The 23,872-nt window shown below is 37.0% G+C and overlaps 2 protein-coding genes across 2 annotated transcripts in view; both read left to right on the top strand.

The window, feature by feature from the left end:
• LOC136836645 (uncharacterized) overlaps positions 1 to 173 on the top strand; it is a 1,212-nt gene extending 1,039 nt beyond the window's left edge. The window contains exon 1 of the mRNA XM_067101114.1: positions 1 to 173. This exon is cut by the window's left edge and continues 1,039 nt beyond it. Within this exon, the coding sequence (XP_066957215.1) occupies positions 1 to 173 (173 nt within the window).
• A 22,553-nt stretch (positions 174 to 22,726) lies between these two features.
• On the top strand, positions 22,727 to 23,137 carry LOC136836644 (uncharacterized). Its single transcript, XM_067101113.1, has one exon. The coding sequence runs from the start codon at positions 22,727 to 22,729 to the stop codon at positions 23,135 to 23,137; it is 411 nt and encodes a 136-aa protein (XP_066957214.1).
• Positions 23,138 to 23,872: the final 735 nt, after the last annotated feature.

Raw genomic sequence — 23,872 nt, 5'->3', positions numbered from 1 at the left:
TGCTGAAAATATTAAAGGCCAGAGCAGATGAAATGGACAGAGAATTGACTTCCTTACAAAAATATAAAGCAAAGGTTAAAGATGGTTTTCCTGTGAACGTCAACAAGAAGCATGAGAAAATAGATGAATTGAACAGGCTGCTCTCCATCATAGAAAGGAATTGGAGCACTTAGTGGAAAAAGAAAAGGCCAGAGAATATGAAAAAAAGCTTGACATCGCTTCGCCTTGGAGGTCAAGAATAGGGATGAGAGCATAGAAGAAATGATGCTGAAGGAGCAAGTCTTAGGACAACAGGCCCTCAAATGGACAACAGCGGTAGGGTAAAGGACAAACTTCTCAGGCATGATCAACCGCTGTGCTTTCCCCAGTCCCAGCAGGTGGACGAACTCTCCCAGTGGGAGTCAACGGCTGGCGAGTTTCCCCCAACTCGTCAGGTGGAAGAACTCTCACTGGCTAGAGTCAACACCTGTGCTTCCCTCACCCCCAGCAGGAGGACGAACTCTCCCAGTGGGAGTCAACGGCTGGCGAGTTTCCCCCAACTCGTCAGGCGGAGCAACTCTTACTGGCTAGAGTCAACAGCGGCTCAGAGGGAGGACTGGCCTGGGACCTTCCCAACCACCTCATCAAGCGGAGGAGCTCTCAAAAGCTAGAGTCAACGGCTGTTCGGAGGCAGGAGGACCAGCTCTCAGGGTGAGAGCCAACAGTCATTTGGAGGCAGGAGGTCCAGCTCTCAGGATGAGAGTCAACAGCTATTCGGAGGCAGGAGGATCAGCTCTCAGGATGAGAGCCAACAGTTATTTGGAGGCAGGAGGGCCAGCTTTCAGGATGAGAGCCAACAGTTATTTGGAGGCAGGAGGACCAGCTCTCAAGGTGAGAGCCAACAACTGTTTGGAGGCAGGAGGACCAGCTCTCAAAGTGAAAGCCAACAATTGTTCGGAGGTAGGACGACCAGCTCTCAGGATGAGAGCCAACGGCCGGGGATCTTCCTAACTACCTGGCCAGGCAGAGGGACTCTTACCCAGCGAGAGCCAACGCTTGTTTGGTGGACAGACAAACTCTCCCAGCGAGAGTCAACGTCTTGCGAGATCCCCCCATCTCGGCAGACGGAAGAACTTTCCCGGGGAGAGTGAATGGCTGTCCGGCGGGTAGGCAAATGAGCTCTCAGGGTAAGAGTGATAGCAGAAGCCCAGAAAAGGAACACCAGAAGGCTTCTAGAGGGACAACAGAAGGCCTCCAGAAGGACATCAGAGGGCCTCCAGAAGGACACCAGAGGGCCTCCAGAAGGACACCAGAAGGCCTCCAGAAGGACACCAGAAGGCCTCCAGAAGGACACCAGAAGGCCTCCAGAGGGATACCAGAGGTATACCAGAGGGACACTAGAAGACAATTCTGTTGGAATAATCTAGAAGACTGGCTCTGCAGAAAGAAGGAACTCAGTTCCTTCAAGTATGCTATGTCCCTTGATGAAGACTCTTCTAATAGAAGATCTCTGTCAAAGCAGGGCAAATGAGTCAGATATCTAGATCTATTCTTGCAGATGTCTTCCTTCTGGTAATTCTGTTGGAATAATCTAGAAGACTGGCTCTGCAGAAAGAAGGAACTCAGTTCCTTCAAGTATGCTATGTCCCTTGATGAAGACTCTTCTAATAGAAGATCTCTGTCAAAGAGGGCAAATAGTCAGATATCTAGATCTATTCTTGCAGATGTCTTCCTTCTGGTAATTCTGCTGGAATAATCTAGAACACTGGCTCTGCAGAAAGAAGGAACTCAGATCCTTCAAGTATGCTATGTCCCTTGATGAAGACTCTTCTAATAGAAGATCTCTGTCAAAGCGGGCAAATAGTCAGATATCTAGATCTATTCTTGCAGATGTCTTCCTTCTGGTAATTCTGTTGGAATAATCTAGAACACTGGCTCTGCAGAAAGAAGGAACTCAGATCCTTCAAGTATGCTATGTCCCTTGATGAAGACTCTTCTAATAGAAGATCTCTGTCAAAGCGGGCAAATAGTCAGATATCTAGATCTATTTTGCAGATTGCAGATTCTGTCTTCCTTCTGGTAATTCTGCTGGAATAATCTTCTAATGAAAAAAATAAAACAACCGCTCTGCAGAAAGAAGGAACTCAGAGTTCCTTCAATATGCTATGTCCCTTGATGAAGAACTCTTCTAATAGAAGATCTCTGTCAAAGATCTCGGTCAAATAGTCAGATATCTAGATCTATTCTTGCAGATGTCTTCCTTCTGGTAATTCTGTTGGAATAATCTAGAAGACTGGCTCTGCAGAAAGAAGGAACTCAGAATCCTTCAAAACAGTATGCTATGATGAAGACTCTTCTAATAGAAGATCTCTGAAAGCATAATAGTCTATCTAGATCTATTCTTGCAGATGTCTTCCTTCTGGTATTTCTGTTGGAATAATCTAGAACACTGGCTCTGCAGAAAGAAGGAACTCAGGATCCTTCAAGTATGCAATGTCCCTTGATGAAGACTCTTCTAATAGAAGATCTCTGTCAAAGCGGGCAAATAGTCAGATATCTAGATCTATTCTTGCAGATGTCTTCCTTCTGGTATTTCTGCTGGAATAATCTAGAACACTGGCTCTGCAGAAAGAAGGAACTCAGTTCCTTCAAGTATGCTATGTCCCTTGATGAAGACTCTTCTAATAGAAGATCTCTGTCAAAGTCAAGCAAATAGTCAGATATCTAGATCTATTCTTGCAGATGTCTTCCTTCTGGTAATTCTGTTGGAATAATCTAGAAGACTGGCTCTGCAGAAAGAAGGAACTCAGTTCCTTCAAGTATGCTATGTCCCTGGATGAAGACTCTTCTAATAGAAGATCTCTGGCAAAGCGGCAAATAGTCAGATATCTAGATCTATTCTTGCAGATGTCTTCCTTCTGGTAATTCTGCTGGAATAATCTAGAACACTGGCTCTGCAGAAAGAAGGAACTCAGATCCTTCAAGTATGCTATGTCCCTTGATGAAGACTCTTCTAATAGAAGATCTCTGTCAAAGCGGGCAAATAGTCAGATATCTAGATCTATTCTTGCAGATGTCTTTCTGGTAATTCTGTTGGAATAATCTAGAAAGACTGGCTCTGCAGAAAGAAGGAACTCAGTTCCTTCAAGTATGCTATGTCCCTGATGAAGACTCTTCTAATAGAAGATCTCTGTCAAAGCGGGCAAATAGTCAGATATCTAGATATTCTTGAAACAGATGTCTTTTCTGGTTTCTGGGCTTCTGTTGGAATAATCTAGAAGACTGGCTCTGCAGAAAGAATGGAGAACTTAGTTCCTTCAAATATGCTATATGAGCTCCCTTGATGAAGACTCTTCTAATAGAAGATCTCTGTCAAAGCAGGCAAATAGTCAGATATCTAGATCTATTCTTGCAGATGTCTTCCTTCTGGTAATTCTGTTGGAATAATCTAGAAGACTGGCTCTGCAGAAAGAAGGACCTGAGTTCCTTCAAGTATGCTATGTCCCTTGATGAAGACTCTTCTAATAGAAGATCTCTGTCAAAGCGGGCAAATAGTCAGATATCTAGATCTATTCTTGCAGATGTCTTCCTTCTGGTAATTCTGTTGGAATAATCTAGAAGACTGGCTCTGCAGAAAGAAGAAGAACTCAGTTCCTTCAAGTATGCTATGTCCCTTGATGAAGACTCTTCTAATAGAAGATCTCTGTCAAAGAAAAAAGGGCAAATAGTCAGATATCTAGATCTATTCTTGCAGATGTCTTCCTTCTGGTAAAAGAACTGTTGGAATAATCTAGAACACTGGCTCTGCAGAAAGAAGGAACTCAGTTCCTTCAAGTATGCTATGTCCCTTGATGAAGACTCTTCTAATAGAAGATCTCTGTCAAAGTGGGCAAATAGTCAGATATCTAGATCTATTCTTGCAGATGTCTTCCTTCTGGCAATTCAGTTGGAATAATCTAGAACACTGGCTCTGCAGAAAGAAGGAACTTCAGTTCCTTCAAGTATGCTATGTCCAGCTTGATGAAGACTCTTCTAATAGAGATCTCTGTCAAAGGGCAAATAGTCAGATATCTAGATCTATTCTTGCAGATGTCTTCCTTCTGGTAATTCTGTTGGAATAATCTAACACCGGCTAAAGAAGGAACTCAGTTCCTTCAAGTATGCTATGTCCCTTGATGAAGACTCTTCTAATAGAAGATCTCTGAAAGAGGGCAAATAGTCAGATATCTAGTTCTATTCTTTGCAGATGCCTTCCTTCTGGTAATTCTGTTGGAATAATCTAGAACACTGGCTCTGCAGAAAGAAGGACTCAGTTCCTTCAAGTATGCTATGTCCCTTGATGAAGACTATTCTAATAGAAGATCTCTGTCAAAGCGGGCAAATAGTCAGATATCTAGATCTATTCTTGCAGATGTCTTCCTTCTGGTAATTCTGCTGGAATAATCTAGAACACTGGCTCTGCAGAAAGAAGGAACTCAGTTCCTTCAAGTATGCTATGTCCCTTGATGAAGACTCTTCTAATAGAAGATCTCTGTCAAAGCGGGCAAATAGTCAGATATCTAGATCTATTCTTGCAGATGTCTTCCTTCTGGTAATTCTGTTGGAATAATCTAGAACACTGGCTCTGCAGAAAGAAGGAACTCAGTTCCTTCAAGTATGCTATGTCCCTTGATGAAGACTCTTCTAATAGAAGATCTCTGTCAAAGCGGGCAAATAGTCAGATATCTAGATCTATTCTTGCAGATGTCTTCCTTCTGGTAATTCTGTTGGAATAATCTAGAACACTGGCTCTGCAGAAAGAAGGAACTCAGTTCCTTCAAGTATGCTATGTCCCTTGATGAAGACTCTTCTAATAGAAGATCTCTGTCAAAGCGGGCAAATAGTCAGATATCTAGATCTATTCTTACAGATGTCTTCCTTCTGGTATTTCTGCTGGAATAATCTAGAACACTGGCTCTGCAGAAAGAAGGAACTCAGTTCCTTCAAGTATGCTATGTCCCTTGATGAAGACTCTTCTAATAGAAGATCTCTGTCAAAGCGGGCAAATAGTCAGATATCTAGATCTATTCTTGCAGATGTCTTCCTTCTGGTAATTCTGTTGGAATAATCTAGAAGACTGGCTCTGCAGAAAGAAGGAACTGAGTTCCTTCAAGTATGCTATGTCCCTTGATGAAGACTCTTCTAATAGAAGATCTCTGTCAAAGCGGGCAAATAGTCAGATATCTAGATCTATTCTTGCAGATGTCTTCCTTCTGGTAATTCTGTTGGAATAATCTAGAACACTGGCTCTGCAGAAAGAAGGAACTCAGTTCCTTCAAGTATGCTATGTCCCTTGATGAAGACTCTTCTAATAGAAGATCTCTGTCAAAGCGGGCAAATAGTCAGATATCTAGATCTATTCTTGCAGATGTCTTCCTTCTGGTATTTCTGTTGGAATAATCTAGAACACCGGCTGTACAGATAGAAAGAACTCAGTTCCTTCAAGTATGCTATGTCCCTTGATGAAGACTCTTCTAATAGAGGCTCTCTGTCAAAGAGGGCAAATAGTCAGATATCTAGATCTATTCTTGCAGATGTCTTCCTTCTGGTAATTCTGTTGGAATAATCTAGAACACCGGCTGTACAGAAAGAAGGAACTCAGTTCCTTCAAGTATGCTATGTCCCTTGATGAAGACTCTTCTAATAGAAGATCTCTGTCAAAGAGGGCAAATAGTCGGATATCTAGTTCTATTCTTACAGATGCCTTCCTTCTGGTAATTCTGTTGGAATAATCTAGAACACTGGCTGTACAGAAAGAAGGAACTCAGTTCCTTCAAGTATGCTATGTCCCTTGATGAAGACTCTTCTAATAGAAGATCTCTGTCAAAGCGGGCAAATAGTCGGATATCTTGATCTATTCTTACAGATGTACTCCTTCTGGTAATTCTGCTGGAATAATCTACAACACTGGCCGTGCTGAAAGAAGGAACTGTGTTCCTTCAAGTATGCTATGTCCCTTGATGAAGACTCTTCTCTGTCAAAGCGGGAAAATAGTCAGATATGTAGATCTATTTTTGCAGACGTCTTTCTTCTGGTAATTCTACTGGAATAATTCTGAAACAGGACCTCTCACCCGGGTGAGTGTCTCAAAGAAGGCCTCTTCCCTTGGGGATGGTTTCCAGGGCTTCCCCGATTTAGGCAGCTCAGGGAAGGGCCTCCCGAATTATGACAAGAGGAAAACGAATCATTCACGGACATATTAAACAAATAAATAATACAGTTATATTACTTATAAACACAGAGGTTAGAATAAGTTTATAAACTGGATGGATCAGCCAAGCTTATGTTTCATCAATGGAAATTTATATATAAATATAATAACATATATATATATATATATATATATATATATATATATATATATATATATATATATATATATATATAAATATATATATATATATATATATATATATATATATATATATATATATATATATATATATATATATATATATATATATATATATATATATATATATATATATATATATATATATATATATATATATCCTTGGCTGCCTTTCAGTGTCCGTCTGTCTGTCTGTCTGTGTGTGGCTGTGCGTCTGTATAGAATTTAGGCCAAAGGCCAAACTCTGGGAACTACGAGGTCATTCAGCGCTGAAGCGGAAATTGACAGCAAAAGGTTTGAAAGGTGTAACAGGAAGAAAACCTCGCAGTTGCACTATCTATGAATCAATTGTCAGGAGAGGATGGAGAGTGAGATGGAAGAAAGAATATGAAAGGCGGTACAGTAAATGAAATGAAAGGGGTTTCAGCTAAGGACCGAAGGCACGCTGCAAAGAACCTATAGCAATGCCTACAGTGGCCCGCACGAGGCGCACTGACGCCACTACCCCCTACGGGGACGAATAAACAAAGACATCATTGAATGGCCCCTTTGTCATAAAAAAAGGAACTCGTCATCAGGAGACACAGTTAAGCGCAAACAAAGACTTAATTAAATAGTAATTAATTCATCGTCCCCAACATGAGGGAAGTTGCTGATAACGTGTGATTAATTCGTGTTTTAGAGTCAAGGGGATTAATTGCATTCATGATGCAATTAGGAAGGGTCGGGATGGTCGTTTGCAGGTTTTCTAAGTATTGTTTTTTTTATATATTTAATTTTGTACATTTGACGTTAAGCTCTATTTGACATTATATATTTTGCTTCGGTGAATATCTCTACACCAGCTCTATAATTATACCAAATAGCTCTTCGAACGGAAAATGTTATTTAATTTTTTTCTTCATTTATTATAAATTGATAGTGCTTTTGTGTGTTTATTGTTTTAAACTATCATCACGACATTTCTACAATTGTTCAGATATTATCCTACTATTATTTCCTACTCTAAAATAACCTTCTATTGTACTGTACCATTCCAACAGTTATATCTTTTAACAAAAGCCATTTGTTTTACTTAGTGTCGTGTACGGTTTGATACTGTTTTTTTTTTTCAGTAATTTCTTGTATTTCAGACATTTACGTAATTCTGAGAAATTACCGAAATTCCTGTTTCATTTAATAGTTTCCAAGTCTACTGCTGCAACAATGCATAACAACAATTCTTAAGCCTCCTTGTAATAACAAATCCGCTGCATTATTCAGAAGCTAAACCCCCATCAGAACAAAAGTAAAAGGTAAAAATCCTAACTAAAAAGCCGTTATTGCTTTTATAAGGACACTGTCACGAGGACAGTTTCCTAATGAAAGCTACGGAGATGGATATATATAAATATTTTTCATCACTTTAAATACCCAGTAGATATCCTCTGCACTAAAGAAGAAATTATGATGAAGGCAAGAACAAATTAAATATAGCAAGTAATCTAGGCTTCGAAGAAACCATATTAGTTACATGACAGAGAGAGAGAGAGAGAGAGAGAGAGAGAGAGAGAGAGAGAGAGAGAGAGAGAGAGAGAGAGAGAGAAACTGAATAGTATTCACTCAAATGCGAAGACATTGTTATTTAGAGGGATCTCAGAGTGATAGCAAGATGATTTATCAAATAAAAAGCAAAGTGAATTGGAAACAAAAATGACTTGATGCTATACAAATGAAAGCAAGAAATGGACAAGAAAAAGAAAGTTGTGAAGTGAGCCTAACAAAGTAGGAAAAAAAATGAAAAGCAAGAATTGGGTCAGAAAAAGAAATTTATGAAGTGAGCATACTAAAATGCAAAAAAAAAAAATCAATAAAAAATGGGTCAGAAAAAATTATTAAGTTTGCCTACTAAAATAAAAAAAAAATGAAAAGCAAGAAATGGGTAAAAAAAAGAAAGTTATTAAGTGAGCCTACTTAAATAGAAAAAAAAATGAAAAGCAAGAATTGGGTCGGAAAAAGAAAGTTATGAAGTGAGTGAACTAAAATGCAAAAAAAATAAATAAATTTATTAAGCAAAAATGCAAAAAATATATATATATATATATATATATATATATATATATATATATATATATATATATATATATATATATATATATTATATATATATATAATTATATAAAAAAAGAAAAGAAAAAAAAAAAAAAGTTATGAACAGAGCGTACTAAATGCAAAAAAAAAAAGAAAAGCAAAAAATAAGTCAGAAAAAAAGTTATGAAGTGAGCCTACCAAAATGCAAAAAAAAAAAAAATAAAAAAGCAAAAATTGGGCCAGAAAAACCTGCTAAAAAAAAAAATAAAAAAAAAAAAAAAAATAGGTCAAAAAAGTTATAAGTGAGCCTAGTAAAATGCAAAAAAAAAAAAAAAAAAAAATTAAATAGGTCAGAAAATATGAAGTGAGCCTACTAAAATGCAAAAAAAAAAAAAAAAAAAAAAGCAAGAAATAGGTCAGAAAATTATAAGTGAGTCTACTAAAATGCAAAAAATAAAAAAAAAAAAGCCAGAAATAGGTCAAAAAAAGGTTATGAAGTGAGCCTACTAAAACGCAAAAAAAAAAAAAAAAAAAAAAAAGCAAGAAATAGGTCAGAAAAGGTTATGAAGTGAGCCTACTAAAATGCAAAAAAAAAAAAAAAAAAAAAAATTAAAGCAAGAAATGGGTCAGAAAAAGGTTATAAGTGAGTCTACTAAAATGCAAAAAAAAAAATAAAAGCCAAGCAAGAAATGGGTCAAAAAAGAAAGTTATGATGAGCCTACTAAAATAAAAAAAAACTGAATATCTTGGAAAGCAAAATTCTATCAGAAAAAGGTTATCAGTGAAACCAAATACTAAAATGCAAAAAAACAAAAAAATAAAATAAAAATCCAAAATTAACTAAAACATTATTAAAAGAGAAGTGGAATTTAAATAACAAATTATTTCCTGAAGTGAGCCTACTAAAATTTCAAAAATTAAAATAAAAAAAATAAAAAAAAAGCAAAAATAAGTCAAAAAATTAAGGAAAATGTTATGAAGTGAGCCTACTAAAATGCAAAAAAAAAAAAATAAAAAAACCCAAACAAGCAAGAAATGGGCCAAAAAAAATAAAAAAAATAAAAAAAAAACAGCAAAAATTGGGCAAAAAACGGTGTAGCGTGAAGTATAGCCTTTTAAAATGCAAAAAAAAAAAGAGAAAGAAAAATAAAAATAAAGAAAAATCAGGTCATGAAGGTTATCTCGAGCCAACTAAAAATAAAAAAAAATTAAAAATGAAAACTGAAACGGAATATCTTGGATGTGAGAGACAATATTCTATCAGGAAACTAGAAACCAGCTCAGAAACACTCATAAAATATACGAAGTCAAACCAAATGTTTTAAATCTCCCTAAAGGGCTTAAAAACAAAGCGTTTTAAATAATAATAAAAATCCCAAATTAACTAAAACATTATTAAAAGAAAAGTAGGACAGTTTCTTTTCTCTCTTTCGAGAAGTTACTTAACACTTTAACATTTATGGTGAGACTGGTGCCTTTATCCCATGACATATTTATACCAAATATCCTATACAAGTTATCATCCTCGCCCAATCACCTACGCAGACATTTCATAAAGAAATTAACTTAAAAACCTTTTACAATCTATACCGGAATTACCGAAACTGTATTTCAACCTTTGCCTTATCCTCATTAAGGAAATTGTTTAATTTAAATTTCCCAGCTTTAAATGACGAGCAAAGGGAACTTAATTAAACCCTTCGGATCCTTTCCAGACCCAGTCAACTTCACAAGCGGCTGGAATAGTTCAATCAAATTTAATCCCGAGAGAATTGGAAATTTGTGGAATTCGAATCAAGTTCATACAGCAATGATGTCTGCTCCCAAAACGGTGTAGCGTCAATATATATATTCATTTATGTAAATATTGATGCAAGAGAGAGAGAGAGAGAGAGAGAGAGAGAGAGAGAATTTAGTGCTGCATAGGCTTCACTGTCCACGTCCTAGTCACGGCGGCACTTAAGCTAATCGCTAATACCTCGACTTTTCGACAATGCTGAAAAAATATTCTTGGTTCACCTCAAAATAACTTTTTTTTTTATTTATGAATGAAAATGTATAACACTGGCTTTTCTTAGGGGGGAGGGTTAGGGGAAGAGAGAGAGAGAGAGAGAGAGAGAGCAATGAGATAGAGAGAGAGAGAGAGAGACTAGGGCAACTTACATTTTTGTTTTTCTATTTACTGCATATGCATATTCACACACTGACAAGTGCTTATTTAAATCATACCTGGGATCCGCACATATTATTATTTCTTAAAGAATTCGTATGCAAATACACACGCACATAAAAGTATACTGTAATACACCCCTTCTGGCGACCAATATACAGACACATATAACCACAGAGGGGGAAAATCATATTCAAATACAAGATTTGAAATCCACAAACACTACCATATTTCAGACGATAGTTTTCCAGTCACAGATCACTCAAGGAAATCCTAGCAGAGCTTTGTAAATAGAGCACAAATCACCGCGGATTCTTCTGCAAGTTTAAATTACTATATATTCACTATTGATTGCAGTATGTTGAGCGGGATTCTGCGTGCAGGAACATGACAAGGTAAAGATATCTTGCCTGTAATTATTTGCCTCTAGTATGTCTTATTTTATATATGTATATATATACATATATATATATACACACACACATATATATATATATATATATATATATATATATATATATATATATATATATATATATATATATATATATATATATTATGCCTCTAGTATGTCTTACTATATATATATATATATATATATATATATATATATATATATATATATATATATATATATATATATATATATATATATATATATATATATACACTGTATATACATGAGAGGCTAATGACTACGAAATCTCCGTTGATATGATATGGATAAGAAAGCGTGAAAATACTTTGTCTTGTAGCTATGCCGCTGTCACTAGTCATCTGTACACCTGCGCATACACGTGCTTAACTATGATGCCTGATGCCAATAGACATATGTGGTAATTTCTGATTCATGTCGTGAACACACCTGTGATGGTAATGATGATGATGATGATTCTTTTTTGACAGGTTAAAAAACTTCTCTATTATGTTTCAGTCTGCCTTCGTCACTGAATTTTTAAATCGAACATTTCACTGTCTTTTGAAGCATTTTTCTTTGTAAGTTGAGCATTTCACTGTCTTTTGAAGCATTTTTCTTTGTAAGTTGAACATTTCACTGTCTTTAGAAGCATATTTCTTCAAGTTGAACATTCACTGTCTTTTTGAGCATATTTCTTGCAGTTGAACATTTCACTGTCTTTTGAAGCATTTTTCTTTCTATAACTTTCTAGGTATTCTCAAGGGACCTCCAGTCAGCCCCAACTTAGTCTTGTGAAGAATGACAAAACTTTGTGGCACTTGAAAGAAGAAATCCTTTTAAAGACTTTCGAAAGTGTAGGATAATCTGTTCAGGAATCTCTCTCTCTCTCTCTCTCTCTTTCATTTATATGCTGCAATTGAATCTCCTTCTATCTCAAACAATGTAGCTTACACAGTTCAGTTAATTTATTCGATATCATGATGCAGCAACGCTTAATTGATCTTATTAGAAGGAAGATTACGATTATACTGAGCTTTTCAGCTAATGTTGTTGTTCAGTAGCAATATAATCTGCTTCATTTAGAGATATGCCTATATTTCATAAATCAGGTTTTGTAGCTTTCTAATGTTTTGTCTAAATTTTCGAAGTTCAGCCTTATCCAACCCCCCCCCCCCCAACCCCACCCTTTTCTCTTTCTGTCCGGCCGTCCTTCTCTGTCTGTCGCGACCCCTCCTACACCAGGGCGGTCCAACCCCATGACCGTGGGCCAAAAGTGGCCCGCTAGAGAAAAATAAGTAAAAGTATATTTCTCTTATTATATACATGCATACAAAGAGGTGGCCTGCATGACTTTGTTTTTTCAAGAGTAGCCCTCAGACTAAACAACTTGGACGGCCCTGTCCTACACGGTTTCAGATTCCGGGAACAATCTTGGTGTACAAAGGTAAGAACAACATGCACAGCTGTACGTGAAGAGACCTTCTGCCTGTCTGTTTACACTTCCATCTGTCGTGTCTGTCTGTCTGTCATATTTGCCTTCAGATTTGAGTGAATATGAATGGGGTACAGGTAGACCCTTAAGCATAGATATCCATAAAGGGAGATTATTATCAGTACTTCTGTCAGTCTGTCTGGTTTGCTTAGCTTGTCATTGTAACTCTTCTTAAACGGAAATGCGCCGAAGTTTCTTCGTCGCAATCCAGTTTTCTGTACAGCCGCTACAGCGTATAATCAAGGCCACCGAAAATAGATCTATCTTTCGGTGGTCTCGCTATAATGCTGTATGAGCCGCGGCCCACGAAACTTTAACCACGGAACGGTGGTGGCCTATCATATATCGTTGCCAGAAGCACGATTATGGCTAACTTTAACCTTAAATAAAATAAAAACTACTGAGGAGGCTAGAGGGCTGCAATCTGGTATGTTTGATGATTGGAGGGTGGGTGATCAACATACCAATTTGCAGCCCTCTAGCCTCGGTAGTTTTTAAGATCTGAGGGCGGACAGACCGGCACAACAGTTTTCTTTTACAGAAAAGTAAAAAAGGATTTCATTCAGACTTGGTGCAAAAATAGATCACAGGTTATAGAAGGATTTGACAGGAGATGGTCTGTCAGTCTGCTATTCTTGCCTGCATTCTTGTATGTAATGTATAGTTGCTCGCATTCCCATATAAAATTTATAAGTGACTTTAGTCCTGTGTGTAGTATACAGCAGGTGTAAGTACGTGTATTGGAACAGTAATGGATAATCGATTATTTCCGAATGATTCATCTCGTCCATGTGGTTTGTCTTCTTCTTTCTCTGCTTCTTTTCCCACTCCCCAGTCGGGGTCGATGTTTCTGACAGCTTTCCTCCTCCACCTGGCTCGGTCAAACACATCGTCCTCTGACAATTGTTTGTCTCTTATTTCTTCTCTAACTACATCCATCCACCTTCGCTTCGGTCTTCCTCTTGCTTGTAGTTTGTAAATAAGTAAATAATTCAGTGTCCAGTGGGAAACTTCTCTTATTTTCGGATGTGTAATTTATATATGCAATTTCATCGTAAAGTGGATCATTACATTGAACGATAGCCCTTGTCCAGATATTTATTTCATAATTTCATAATTACCATATGTGGATGGAGTATAATTCAGATACGATTACTGTATCGAATGGAGGTATTGTTATTGTAGGTATACTTTTAATTAAACTGGAAAAAGGCTATTGATTTGCTGTGCAATCTTCCACAGGGAAATGAGGGATAAGACTATTCACAATGAAAATGGTCTTTTGCTTCCGCAAATTAATCGTTTCAAGTTTAGTTCCTCCACAATAGTGCGTGTGATCAAAGTTTCACATCCAGTTTCTAAATCAAACCATTTTTTTATGCATATTAATCATAATTGACTTCCAAAATTTATGGTCAAACATTGATCATGAAACTGTCGAATCGCCCGGCCAACAATTCTCTCTCCCTCTCTCTAAAAAAAAAAGAAAAAAAAAAAATCCGTCTTTCAATGCCTTCATCTGTCAAGATCCTCTTCACAATGTTGCGATTGAATATATTTGACAGGAACGATTACGGTGGTGCTAAACTTCAACGGAAATCCATTCCAACTGCCCTTAATGTAGGTCGGAAACGATTTCGGTTATTTATAATCCCTATCATAAACTGTTGCCAATGAACGCATACGTAAGAGAAACGGTTACGATTGCGGCAATCAACCGGAAATTTTCTCTTTATTTTGTGCAACGGCAAAATGACGCAATACTGTAATCAAGTCTCCAAAAACGTTAACATAAATATCGTTGAATTGAATATATAAAATTTAGGCCAAAGACCAAGCACTGGGACCAATGAGGTCATTCAACGATGAAATGGAAATTGACAGTAAAAGGTTTGAAAGGAGTAAAAGGAGGAAAACCTCGCAGTTGCACTATGACTCAAATGTTAGGAGAGGGTGAAAAGTAAGATGGAAGCAAGAGAATGTGAAAGGAGGTACAATGAAAGGAATGAAGGGGTTGCAGCTAGGGGCCGAAGGCACTTTGCAAAGAACCTCAAGTAATCCCTACAGTGCACTGCATGAGGTGCCCTGCTGGCGCTACCCCCACCCCCGGCCGGGAATATAAGTATCGTGGTACTATCGTGATACTACTATTAATAGAAATTCTTAATTTGGGCGCGCATTTATTCATCTTTAAAGGTGTATGATTACGCATCCTCAGCTGGCATTCAAGCCTCAGTACGATCCTTTACAGCTTGCACGAGACTGCCCAGGTTTGTGGTTATTTCAGACAAGGCCAAGAGAGACAAGGTCTACGCAATTGGGTGGAGTCTCCTCCCACCTGGGGTGACTACGTAGGCGATGACGTATCTCAGAGGTACCTGCTCATTACGGCAATTCACCTGCTGACGCAATAAGGAGGTAGACAAAGCTCCGCCTACATGGGGGATTTGGGGGGAAGTGAGCAGACCTTCTCTTTCTCTTGGCCTTGATTTCAGAGACGCTTCAAGATTAAGAAGGCAGTGCGTTAACCTTGCGTTTATCCCTCCTCTTCCATACTGCGACTGGGACACCTGTAAGTATGCAAACTTACATGGAGCTCAATCAGGTGATTACATCTCTGCTCATTCATTTTCTTAAATGACTTCTAGAGCTGAAACAAACGTGAATCAGTTAGTTACTCAGTAATCTTAAAATTTCAAAAGAGGGTCTTCCATCTTTCCCTGCATTCGCCATCTGGCCACACAAACACGCTCCATGAATTGGTAATGAGCAGACCCGTCTCGCTGGAGTCTGGAAGGAATAAAATTCGTCAAAAGTTGTTGTCCTGGTAAATAAGGTGACCTTGTCCGCGGTTTGTCAACATAATGAAGTCGAGTAAACTGGAATGCTTGCAAATTTTCCGGTGTCTGCGTTACAAACGCGCGTGCGCGCGTGTTGTGAAAGGAAGCACCGGAACAGATATAATGACCTCATCTCTATGACTGAACTTTTCCTTAGTTTCCAGGCCAAATTCAAAGAACGTATTATGTTCAATGAATAAATCTGTATCTATTTACGTGGTTGATCTTTTCTTACTTATTATATTTGTTAAAAGCTGACTTTCTTTTCATATCCAGTATGCCACAGTTGCAAAGGATGAATTTCCCTGACTGGTCATATTTTCCAATCAACTGCTTGCCTTCATTGTATATACTAGTTTCATGAGATCTAGTATATACATTTGTGTATATTTAGTTGATCTTAAATTAATATTACCTTTAACTCATATTATTTCTCTCTCTCTCTCTCTCTCTCTCTATATCAATATATATATATATATATATATATATATATATATATATATATATATATATATATATATATATATATATATATATATATATATATATATATATATATATATAATATTAGTTAAAGGTAATATATATATAAACTGAATCATATATATAAATATATGGAACGTGATGAATATATAAATAAAGATAAAACCTCTTTCACTGAAGGAAAGCAGGAAACACTGGAGTGCCCAGAAGGAAAAGGCCTCCTCGACTAGAATGATTTCTAGTCCTTTACAACTGATTGGCAGACTGAAGAAATCCCTAATAATCTCAAAGTAATATTTACAAAAGAAAACTCTTCATATAAATGAATTTCAGATGGGGATTATAAAGATAAACATATATGTACCATGGAATCAACACAATTGAAGAATTAGTAGAACTGCCAAAACAGGATATATATATATATATATATATTAAATATTTAAGAGGTTTTTGCACAAAGGATTAGGATCAACATCGTTCAGGAGCAAAAGGGACAGGACAATTAAAAGATTATAAATTTAGCCCCAGGTTTCTGTCAAAAGAGATGACTGACCACCTAAAAATTTTTAGTTTTTTTTTTTGAGACAACGACAATTTCATGATCGATGTTTGACTTTTTGTAAACATTAATAATAAAAGATTTTTGTTCAAAACTGGATGTGAAAGTTTTATCTTAAAATAAACATAGTTCACATATACATAACTGGAATTGTTTCTTATTATTATTGTTGGAATGAAAAGTCAGTGCTCATTCGCCTTTTAGTAAATGGCAGAGAGTACTACCAACGTCAAGAATAAATACTGTTAGTACCTTCTCAAAGAAACATGAAGCACCATATCCACGGGTGGACTTTTCAAGTATTCTTATATTAATGAACGTTGTTGTTGTTGTTGTTGTCCTGAATTTTCATGAGTGCCACTTATATTTCCGGGTCTCAAAATGGACAAACTCCACTAATCTCCCATGTATGGCAAGAAAGTGATGAGAGGCTCTGTGGTTCTCATTTTCATGAACTTGAAAAAGGGAGCCGAACAGAGAGAGAGAGAGAGAGAGAGTTTCATCTTTAAATATAAGATAACTGGATTTGTTTCTCCATTATTATTTTTGTTGGAATGAAAGCAGTGCTCTAGAATAGAAATACTCTAGTACCCTCAACCGTGAAGCACCATATCCACGATTATTGATCAAGAATCTTCCCCGATGAACAGCTCATTTTCTGCCACTTCTTTTCTCTCTCTCCCTTGTACAACCCTCTTGGCCATCCTCAAAGTGTTAAGAATTTGTAAATTAGATTATTTGTCCTGTTTGAATCTGCTCCCTATGCCTCTCTCTCTCTCTCCCCCCAACCCTACCATCCTCACTCGAAGTGCTAAGAATTTGTAAATTAGATTATTCCTTTTGCTCCTCTCTCTCTCTCTCTCTCTCTCTCTCTCTCTCTCTCATCCTCAGGCAAGGATATGCCGTCTCTTGGAACCAGTAGTGTTAAATATTAGCCTCTCTTTGTAAGCGTAAAATTGGTACAAAACTATGAATCCACACGACCAAGAGAACTCAATTCGAGAAACTGAAAGGCCAAGTCACAACCACAGGTTTGAGAGCGTTGGATTAAACGGTCAATATAATGACTTGGGCAATGACACTATATGTGACACCTGAAATGACCTACCTACGATTGATAGGGCCACTGATAATCCTCTTAGTTAATATGCAATTGATGGGAGGAATGCTGCCATCGGAAATAACAGCAAAAGACCATTTTCACTGTGAATAGTCATATCCTTCATTTCCCTGTGGAAGCTGAACAGCAAATCAATTGCAGCATTTTTCCACTTAAATTAAAATAAAACCTGCAACAACAGTACCTCCAAGAAAGAGATGGAAGGACTGTGTGAGGGGAGACCTGCGTGAGAAGGGAATTGATGAGGCAGAAGCACAGGATAGAAATAGATGGAAACGGCTCATCCGCAACGGCGACCCCATATAAAAATGGGAACAAGCTGGGAAGAAGAACAACAACAATACCTCCATTCGATACAGTAATCGTTATCTGAATTATGCTCCATCCAAATAAGGTAACTGTACTCACCTATGAAATAAATATCCGGACAGAGGCTATCGTTCAATATAATGATCCACTTTACACGTGAAATTGCATATATACTTAATTACACATCCAAAAACAATGGAAGTTTCCCACTGGAAACTGAATTATTTACTTATTTACAAACTACATGCAAGAGGGAGTCCGAAGCGAAGGTGGATGGATGTAGTTAGAGAAGACCTGAGAGACAAACAATTGCCAGAGGACGATGTGTTTGACCGAGCCAGGTGGAGGAAAGCTGTCAGAAACATCGACCCCGACTGGGAAGTGGGAAAAGAAGCAGGGAAAGAAGAAGACAAACCACATGGACGAGATGAATCATTCGGAAATAATCAATTATCCATTACTGTTCTGATACACGTACTTACACCTGCTGTATACTACATGCAGGACTAAAGTCACTTATAAACTTTTAATGGGGATACAAACACATATATTACATACAAGAATGCAGGTAAGAATAGCAGACAGACAAACAGACAGACACACTATCTCCTGTCAAATCCTTCTATAACCGGTGATCTATTTTTGCACCAAGTCTGAATGAAATCCTTTTTAGTTTTCTGTAAAAGAAAACTATTGTGCCGGTCTGTCCGCCCTCAGATCTTAAAAACCACCAAGGCTAGAGGGCTGCAAATTGGTATGTTGATCATTCACCCTCCCACCATCAAACATACCAAATTGCAGCCCTCTAGCCTCAGTAGCTTTTATTTTATTTAAGGTTAAAGTTAGCCATAATCGTGCATCTGGCAACGATATAAGATAGGCCACCACCGGGCCGTGGTTAAATTTTCCTGGGCCGCGGCTCATACAGCATTATAGCGAGACCACCGAAAGATAGGTTGATTATACGCTGGCCTTGATTATAGGCTGTGCAGAAAACTCGATTGCGACGAAGAAACTTCGGCGCATTTTTTACTTGCTACCGTTTAAGAAGGGTTACAATGACAAGGCAAGCAAGCCAGACAGACTGACAGAGGTACAGTTAATCTCCCTTTTTGCATATCTATGCTTTAGGGTCTATCTGTACCCCCTTCATATTCCCTCAAATCTGAAGGCAAATATGACAGACAGACAGACAGACAGACATGGCAGATGGAAGTGTAAACAGACTGGCAGAAGGCCTCTTCATGTACTACAGCTGTACTGTACATGCTGGTCTAACCTTTGTACCAAGAATATCCAGAATCACTGAAACAGTGTAGGAGTCGCGACAGACAGGGAGACAGGCGGACGGACAATAAGACAAAGGGGGGGAATGGGGAGAGAAGAGGGTGAAAGTTTGGAGTTAGGGAAAACAAAAGACATTAGAAAGTTTCAAAACCTGATTTATGAAATATAGGCATATTTCTAAATGAAGCAGACTATATTCCTATTGAAAAACAGTATTAGCTAAAAAGCTCAGTGTAATCATAATATTCCTTCTATTAAGATTAATTAAACGTTGCTGCATCATGATATCGAATAAATTTCCTGAACTGTGTAAGCTACATTGTTTGAGATAAAAGGATATTCAATTGTTAGAGAGAGAGAGAGAGAGAGAGAGAGAGAGAGATAAACTTATCATACACTTTCGAAAGTCTTTAAAAGGATTTCTTCTTTCAAGTGCCACAAAGATTCTTCACAAGACTAAGTTGGGGCTAACCGAGTCAGAGAATACCTGGAAAGTTTTAGAAAGAAAAATGCTTCAAAAGACAGTGAAATGTTTAACTTAAAAGTTCAATGAAACAGATTGAAACATGGATAGCTTTTGCATCTCGTAAAAAGTTTTTTAACTTGTCAAAAAGAATCATCATCATCATTACCATCAAGGTGCGTTCACGACATGAATCAGAAATTAGCACAGATGCCTACTGGTATCATGCATCATTTAGGCACGTGTACTGTACAGATGACTGGTGACAGCTGGACAAGGTATTTTCGCGCTCTTTATCATCCATATCATGTCAATGGCGATTTCTGCATAAAAGGTCATTAACTTCCATAGGAAAGGGAAAAGTGAAAAGTGTTGTAATGAGAACAATATGGCAATACACACATACCGGACAAGAAGGAGCCAGGTTCGATTCCTGACCCGCCTAGTGGATTGCAGCCAGGTTGATTAAGGCATGCGGCTGACATCCTCATCCCAAAAGACTTGTTAATAACCATATAGTTTATCCTTATGTAAGTATTTTGTATAAAGAGAGATTTCTGTGTAATTTGTATGTCTTTATAATTCACAATATTTATTCTTTTATTGCAGCCTTGAAAGTGAAACTAGTTATATTGAAACGTCGAACATGGATAGCCTTTGCATCTCATTAATATATAGAAGGTTTTTAACTTGTCAAATATATAATCATCATCATCATAACCATCACAGGTATATATATATATATATGAATCATATATATATATATATATATAGATGCCTACTAGATATGTATCAATAAGGACATCATAGAACCTTAGGACGGGATATAAATGGAGTGCGCAGGTGTACAGATGACTATATATGACAGCGGCACAAAATCCACGTAAGGTGAGTGAAAACTAGGAATTTTGAACAAGAACAAAATGTAGAATGAACTACAAAAGCACTTGTTCAAAAGTCCATTTTCCGTTCTCTTATCATCCATATCATGTCAATGGAGACTTCGTAATCATCAGCCTCTCATACAATGGAACAAGCATAAAGGTATATATATATTAATATATAATATATAGGAAAGGGAAAAGTGAAAAGTGTTGTAATATAGAATAATATGACAATATATATATATATACCGGACAATATATAGGAGCCATGTAAACATATAAAAGTTTATTCAAAGTATATACTGAAATCAATGCGCATGCTTCTGCAATGGCATGTATCTTTTCTTGCCTGTCAGCTACGATCATCAAAGATTTCGAAAGCATAAAAAAATTCTACCCGTCATAAACTTCTACAGACGCCCTAACATCCTAATCCCAAAATCCTTGGTCATAATAACCATAAACAGGACATTTATCCTGACTAACTTCAGGGGACATTTTGAGATAAAAAAAAGATTTCTTCCAAGTGTTGCAATTTTTATGTCTTTGGATTTCTCAATTCAGTTTCTGGCAATATTTATTCTTTATCATTGCATGCCCTTTCTATTTATGTATTACCCATTTTAGTGAAACTAGTTATACTTGAAACACACACACACAAATAAATATGTTATTATGTACCAGTCTGTTTATATATATATATATATATATATATATATATATATATATATATATATATATATATATATATATATATATATATATATATATATATATAATATATATATATATTATACAAACTGACAATCTACAGTTTTATATAAAATCCATTGCAAAAATGACAAATTTTGTTTAAAATCAATGATAAAAAACGGTTTTAAAATATCTAAAACAAACCTACCCAGTACATGGCTAAAAAGCACTAAACAAAAGAAGGTTTCTCAAAACAAAGCAAAAATGGCATGTATCTTTTCTTGCCTGTCAAAGTCGTACGATCATCAAAGATTTCGAAAAGAAAGCATAAACAAAATTCCCGTTTGTTCATAAACTTATTCTACAAACGTCCTAAGTGATCTAAGGATGACAGTCTCTCTAGCATCCAACATCAATTTCAAATATACTTGAAAGCTGGGAACCTGGTCATCAATAACCTTAAACAGGACATTGTGACCATCGTCAAACTAAGAAATAACTTCTGCAAAACGGATTGATATGACATTTTGAGAATATGTAAAAGAAAGATGAAATCTCATGAATTTCAAGCAAGATCTCTCAACATTGTTTAGATTTTTTTGCTGGATTTTCCTTGGGATGGAGAATTTTCAATTCAGTTTTTGGCATTTATCCAGTAATAGATTTCTTTATCATCATGCCCTTTCTATTTATGTATTATCTGCCCTTTTACGCGAACGTACACACGTCGTACACATGGACACACACACATATATCTTAAGGTGATTATAATGAAAATACAAAAAGTACAGATGATTATTATCCTACTTTTTGTTCTACTTCACATTAACCACAATGAACTTTAGTTCGTATGTCACTGCTAGAGTGAACAGTTGTATCGTTGTATGATCAGTCACCTGCGCTGTTGCCTTTGAGTTACTATAAAATAAATATGGATTATCCTTTCTCAAAGTATGAACAGAGAACAAACACGTAGCAGCAATCGGTTTTTAAGGGTTAAAGGAGTACCATGGGCTGAGGTCTACCAGGGCCTCACTACAAAATGGGAGTAGTGATTAACCACAGCAAAGAGTGTATGAAAGGACTGCAAAGTTCAAAAATGACGGGAGATCCATCTAGAAACGACAAATGAACCGGATGCCCATTAGCTTCCAATGCTGACACCACGACGCTGAAGAACCTCTCAGTCAATCAATATCGATGCTGCGGGATGTCATAAGCACATTAACCAATGTTCTGCATTAGAAATCATTCATGAAAGGTGTTCTTCTCCTAAAGTCTGCGCGTGAAGGGTTCATAAGGAGCAGTTACACTCACTTCAGCATCTTTCAACGGTTAATGGACGAATATCACAGGGAAGGCGGTGCTTTCTTGAAGAGGGTAGACAATGAAGTTGACACCTTGGCTTTCCTGAAAAGGGTAGACAATGGAGCTGACACCTTGGTTTTCTTGAAAAGGGTTAGACAATGGAGCTGTTCAACTGGTTTCTTGAAACCTACCGCTTATTGGGTCCGAACCAGACAAAATGAAGTTGGCACCTTGGCTTTTTTCTTAAAAGGGCTCGGACAATGGAGCTGAGGCACAGCTTGGCTTTCTTGAAAAGGGTAGACAATGGAGCTGACACCTTGGCTTTCTTGAAAAGGGCAGACAATGGAGCTGGCACCTTGGCTTTCTTGAAAAGGGTAGACAATGGAGCTGACACCTTGGCTTTCTTGAAAAAGGACAGCAATGGAGCTGGCACCTTGGCTTTCTTGAAAAGGGCAGACAATGGAGCTGGCACCTTGGCTTTCTTGAAAAGGGCAGACAATGGAGCTGGCACCTTGGCTTTCTTGAAAAGGGCAGACAATGGAGCTGGCACCTTGGCATTTTTAAAAAGGGTAGACAATGGAGCTGACACCTTGGCTTTCTTGAAAAGGATAGACAATGGAGCTGACACCTTGGCTGTCTTGAAAAGGGTAGACAATGGAGCTGACACCTGAGTCTATCATGTTTCTCGTCTTCGAGGGAGTGGCTCCTGAAGGCGATCAACTTACAGGTAGCACTCTCAACGGATCAATACGAATTATGTTCACTGGATACCGGGACTTCGAGAATAGCTGGAGAAGCTAATTTGGATACTATTCCTGCGTTGGACCAGCATCATTTACTTGGCAACACTAATCTCTACTTGTGGGGGTGGGGGTTGGGGGAGACCTTTACGGTAGAATCTTATATGTAAACGACAAGGAATATCTGGCAGGATCTGCATGAATGGCATCTATAAACTGTCTCAAGTTTAAATTTCAGTTTCATATTTTCATACGAAAATTTAATCATAGTGGCAATTTTCACGGCTTGATGCTTAAGTGAGTGTGTGAGCGTGTATGTATATATATATATATATATATATATATATATATATATATATATATATATATATATATATATATATATATATATATATATATATATATATATATATATATATATATATATATATATATATATATTATATATATATATAGATATATATATATATATATATATATATATATATATATATATATATATATATATATATGTATACATATATATATATATACATACATATATATATATATAAACACGCATATATAAAATATAAATACAAGAACAAGTAATTAGAGAGAGAGAGAGAGAGAGAGAGAAGAAGAGAGAGAGAGAGAGAGAGAGAGAGAGAGAGAGAGAGAAGCGCT

Source organism: Macrobrachium rosenbergii, chromosome 56 (genome assembly GCF_040412425.1).
Source record: "Macrobrachium rosenbergii isolate ZJJX-2024 chromosome 56, ASM4041242v1, whole genome shotgun sequence".
NCBI lineage: Eukaryota > Metazoa > Arthropoda > Malacostraca > Decapoda > Palaemonidae > Macrobrachium > Macrobrachium rosenbergii.
This window is presented reverse-complemented; position numbering and strand designations above follow the sequence as displayed.

What these genes read in the sequence shown, in the direction of transcription:
- LOC136836644 (XM_067101113.1), top strand. Translation starts at nt 22,727, where the DNA reads ATGGAGCTGAGGCACAGCTTGGCTTTCTTGAAAAGGGTAGACAATGGA.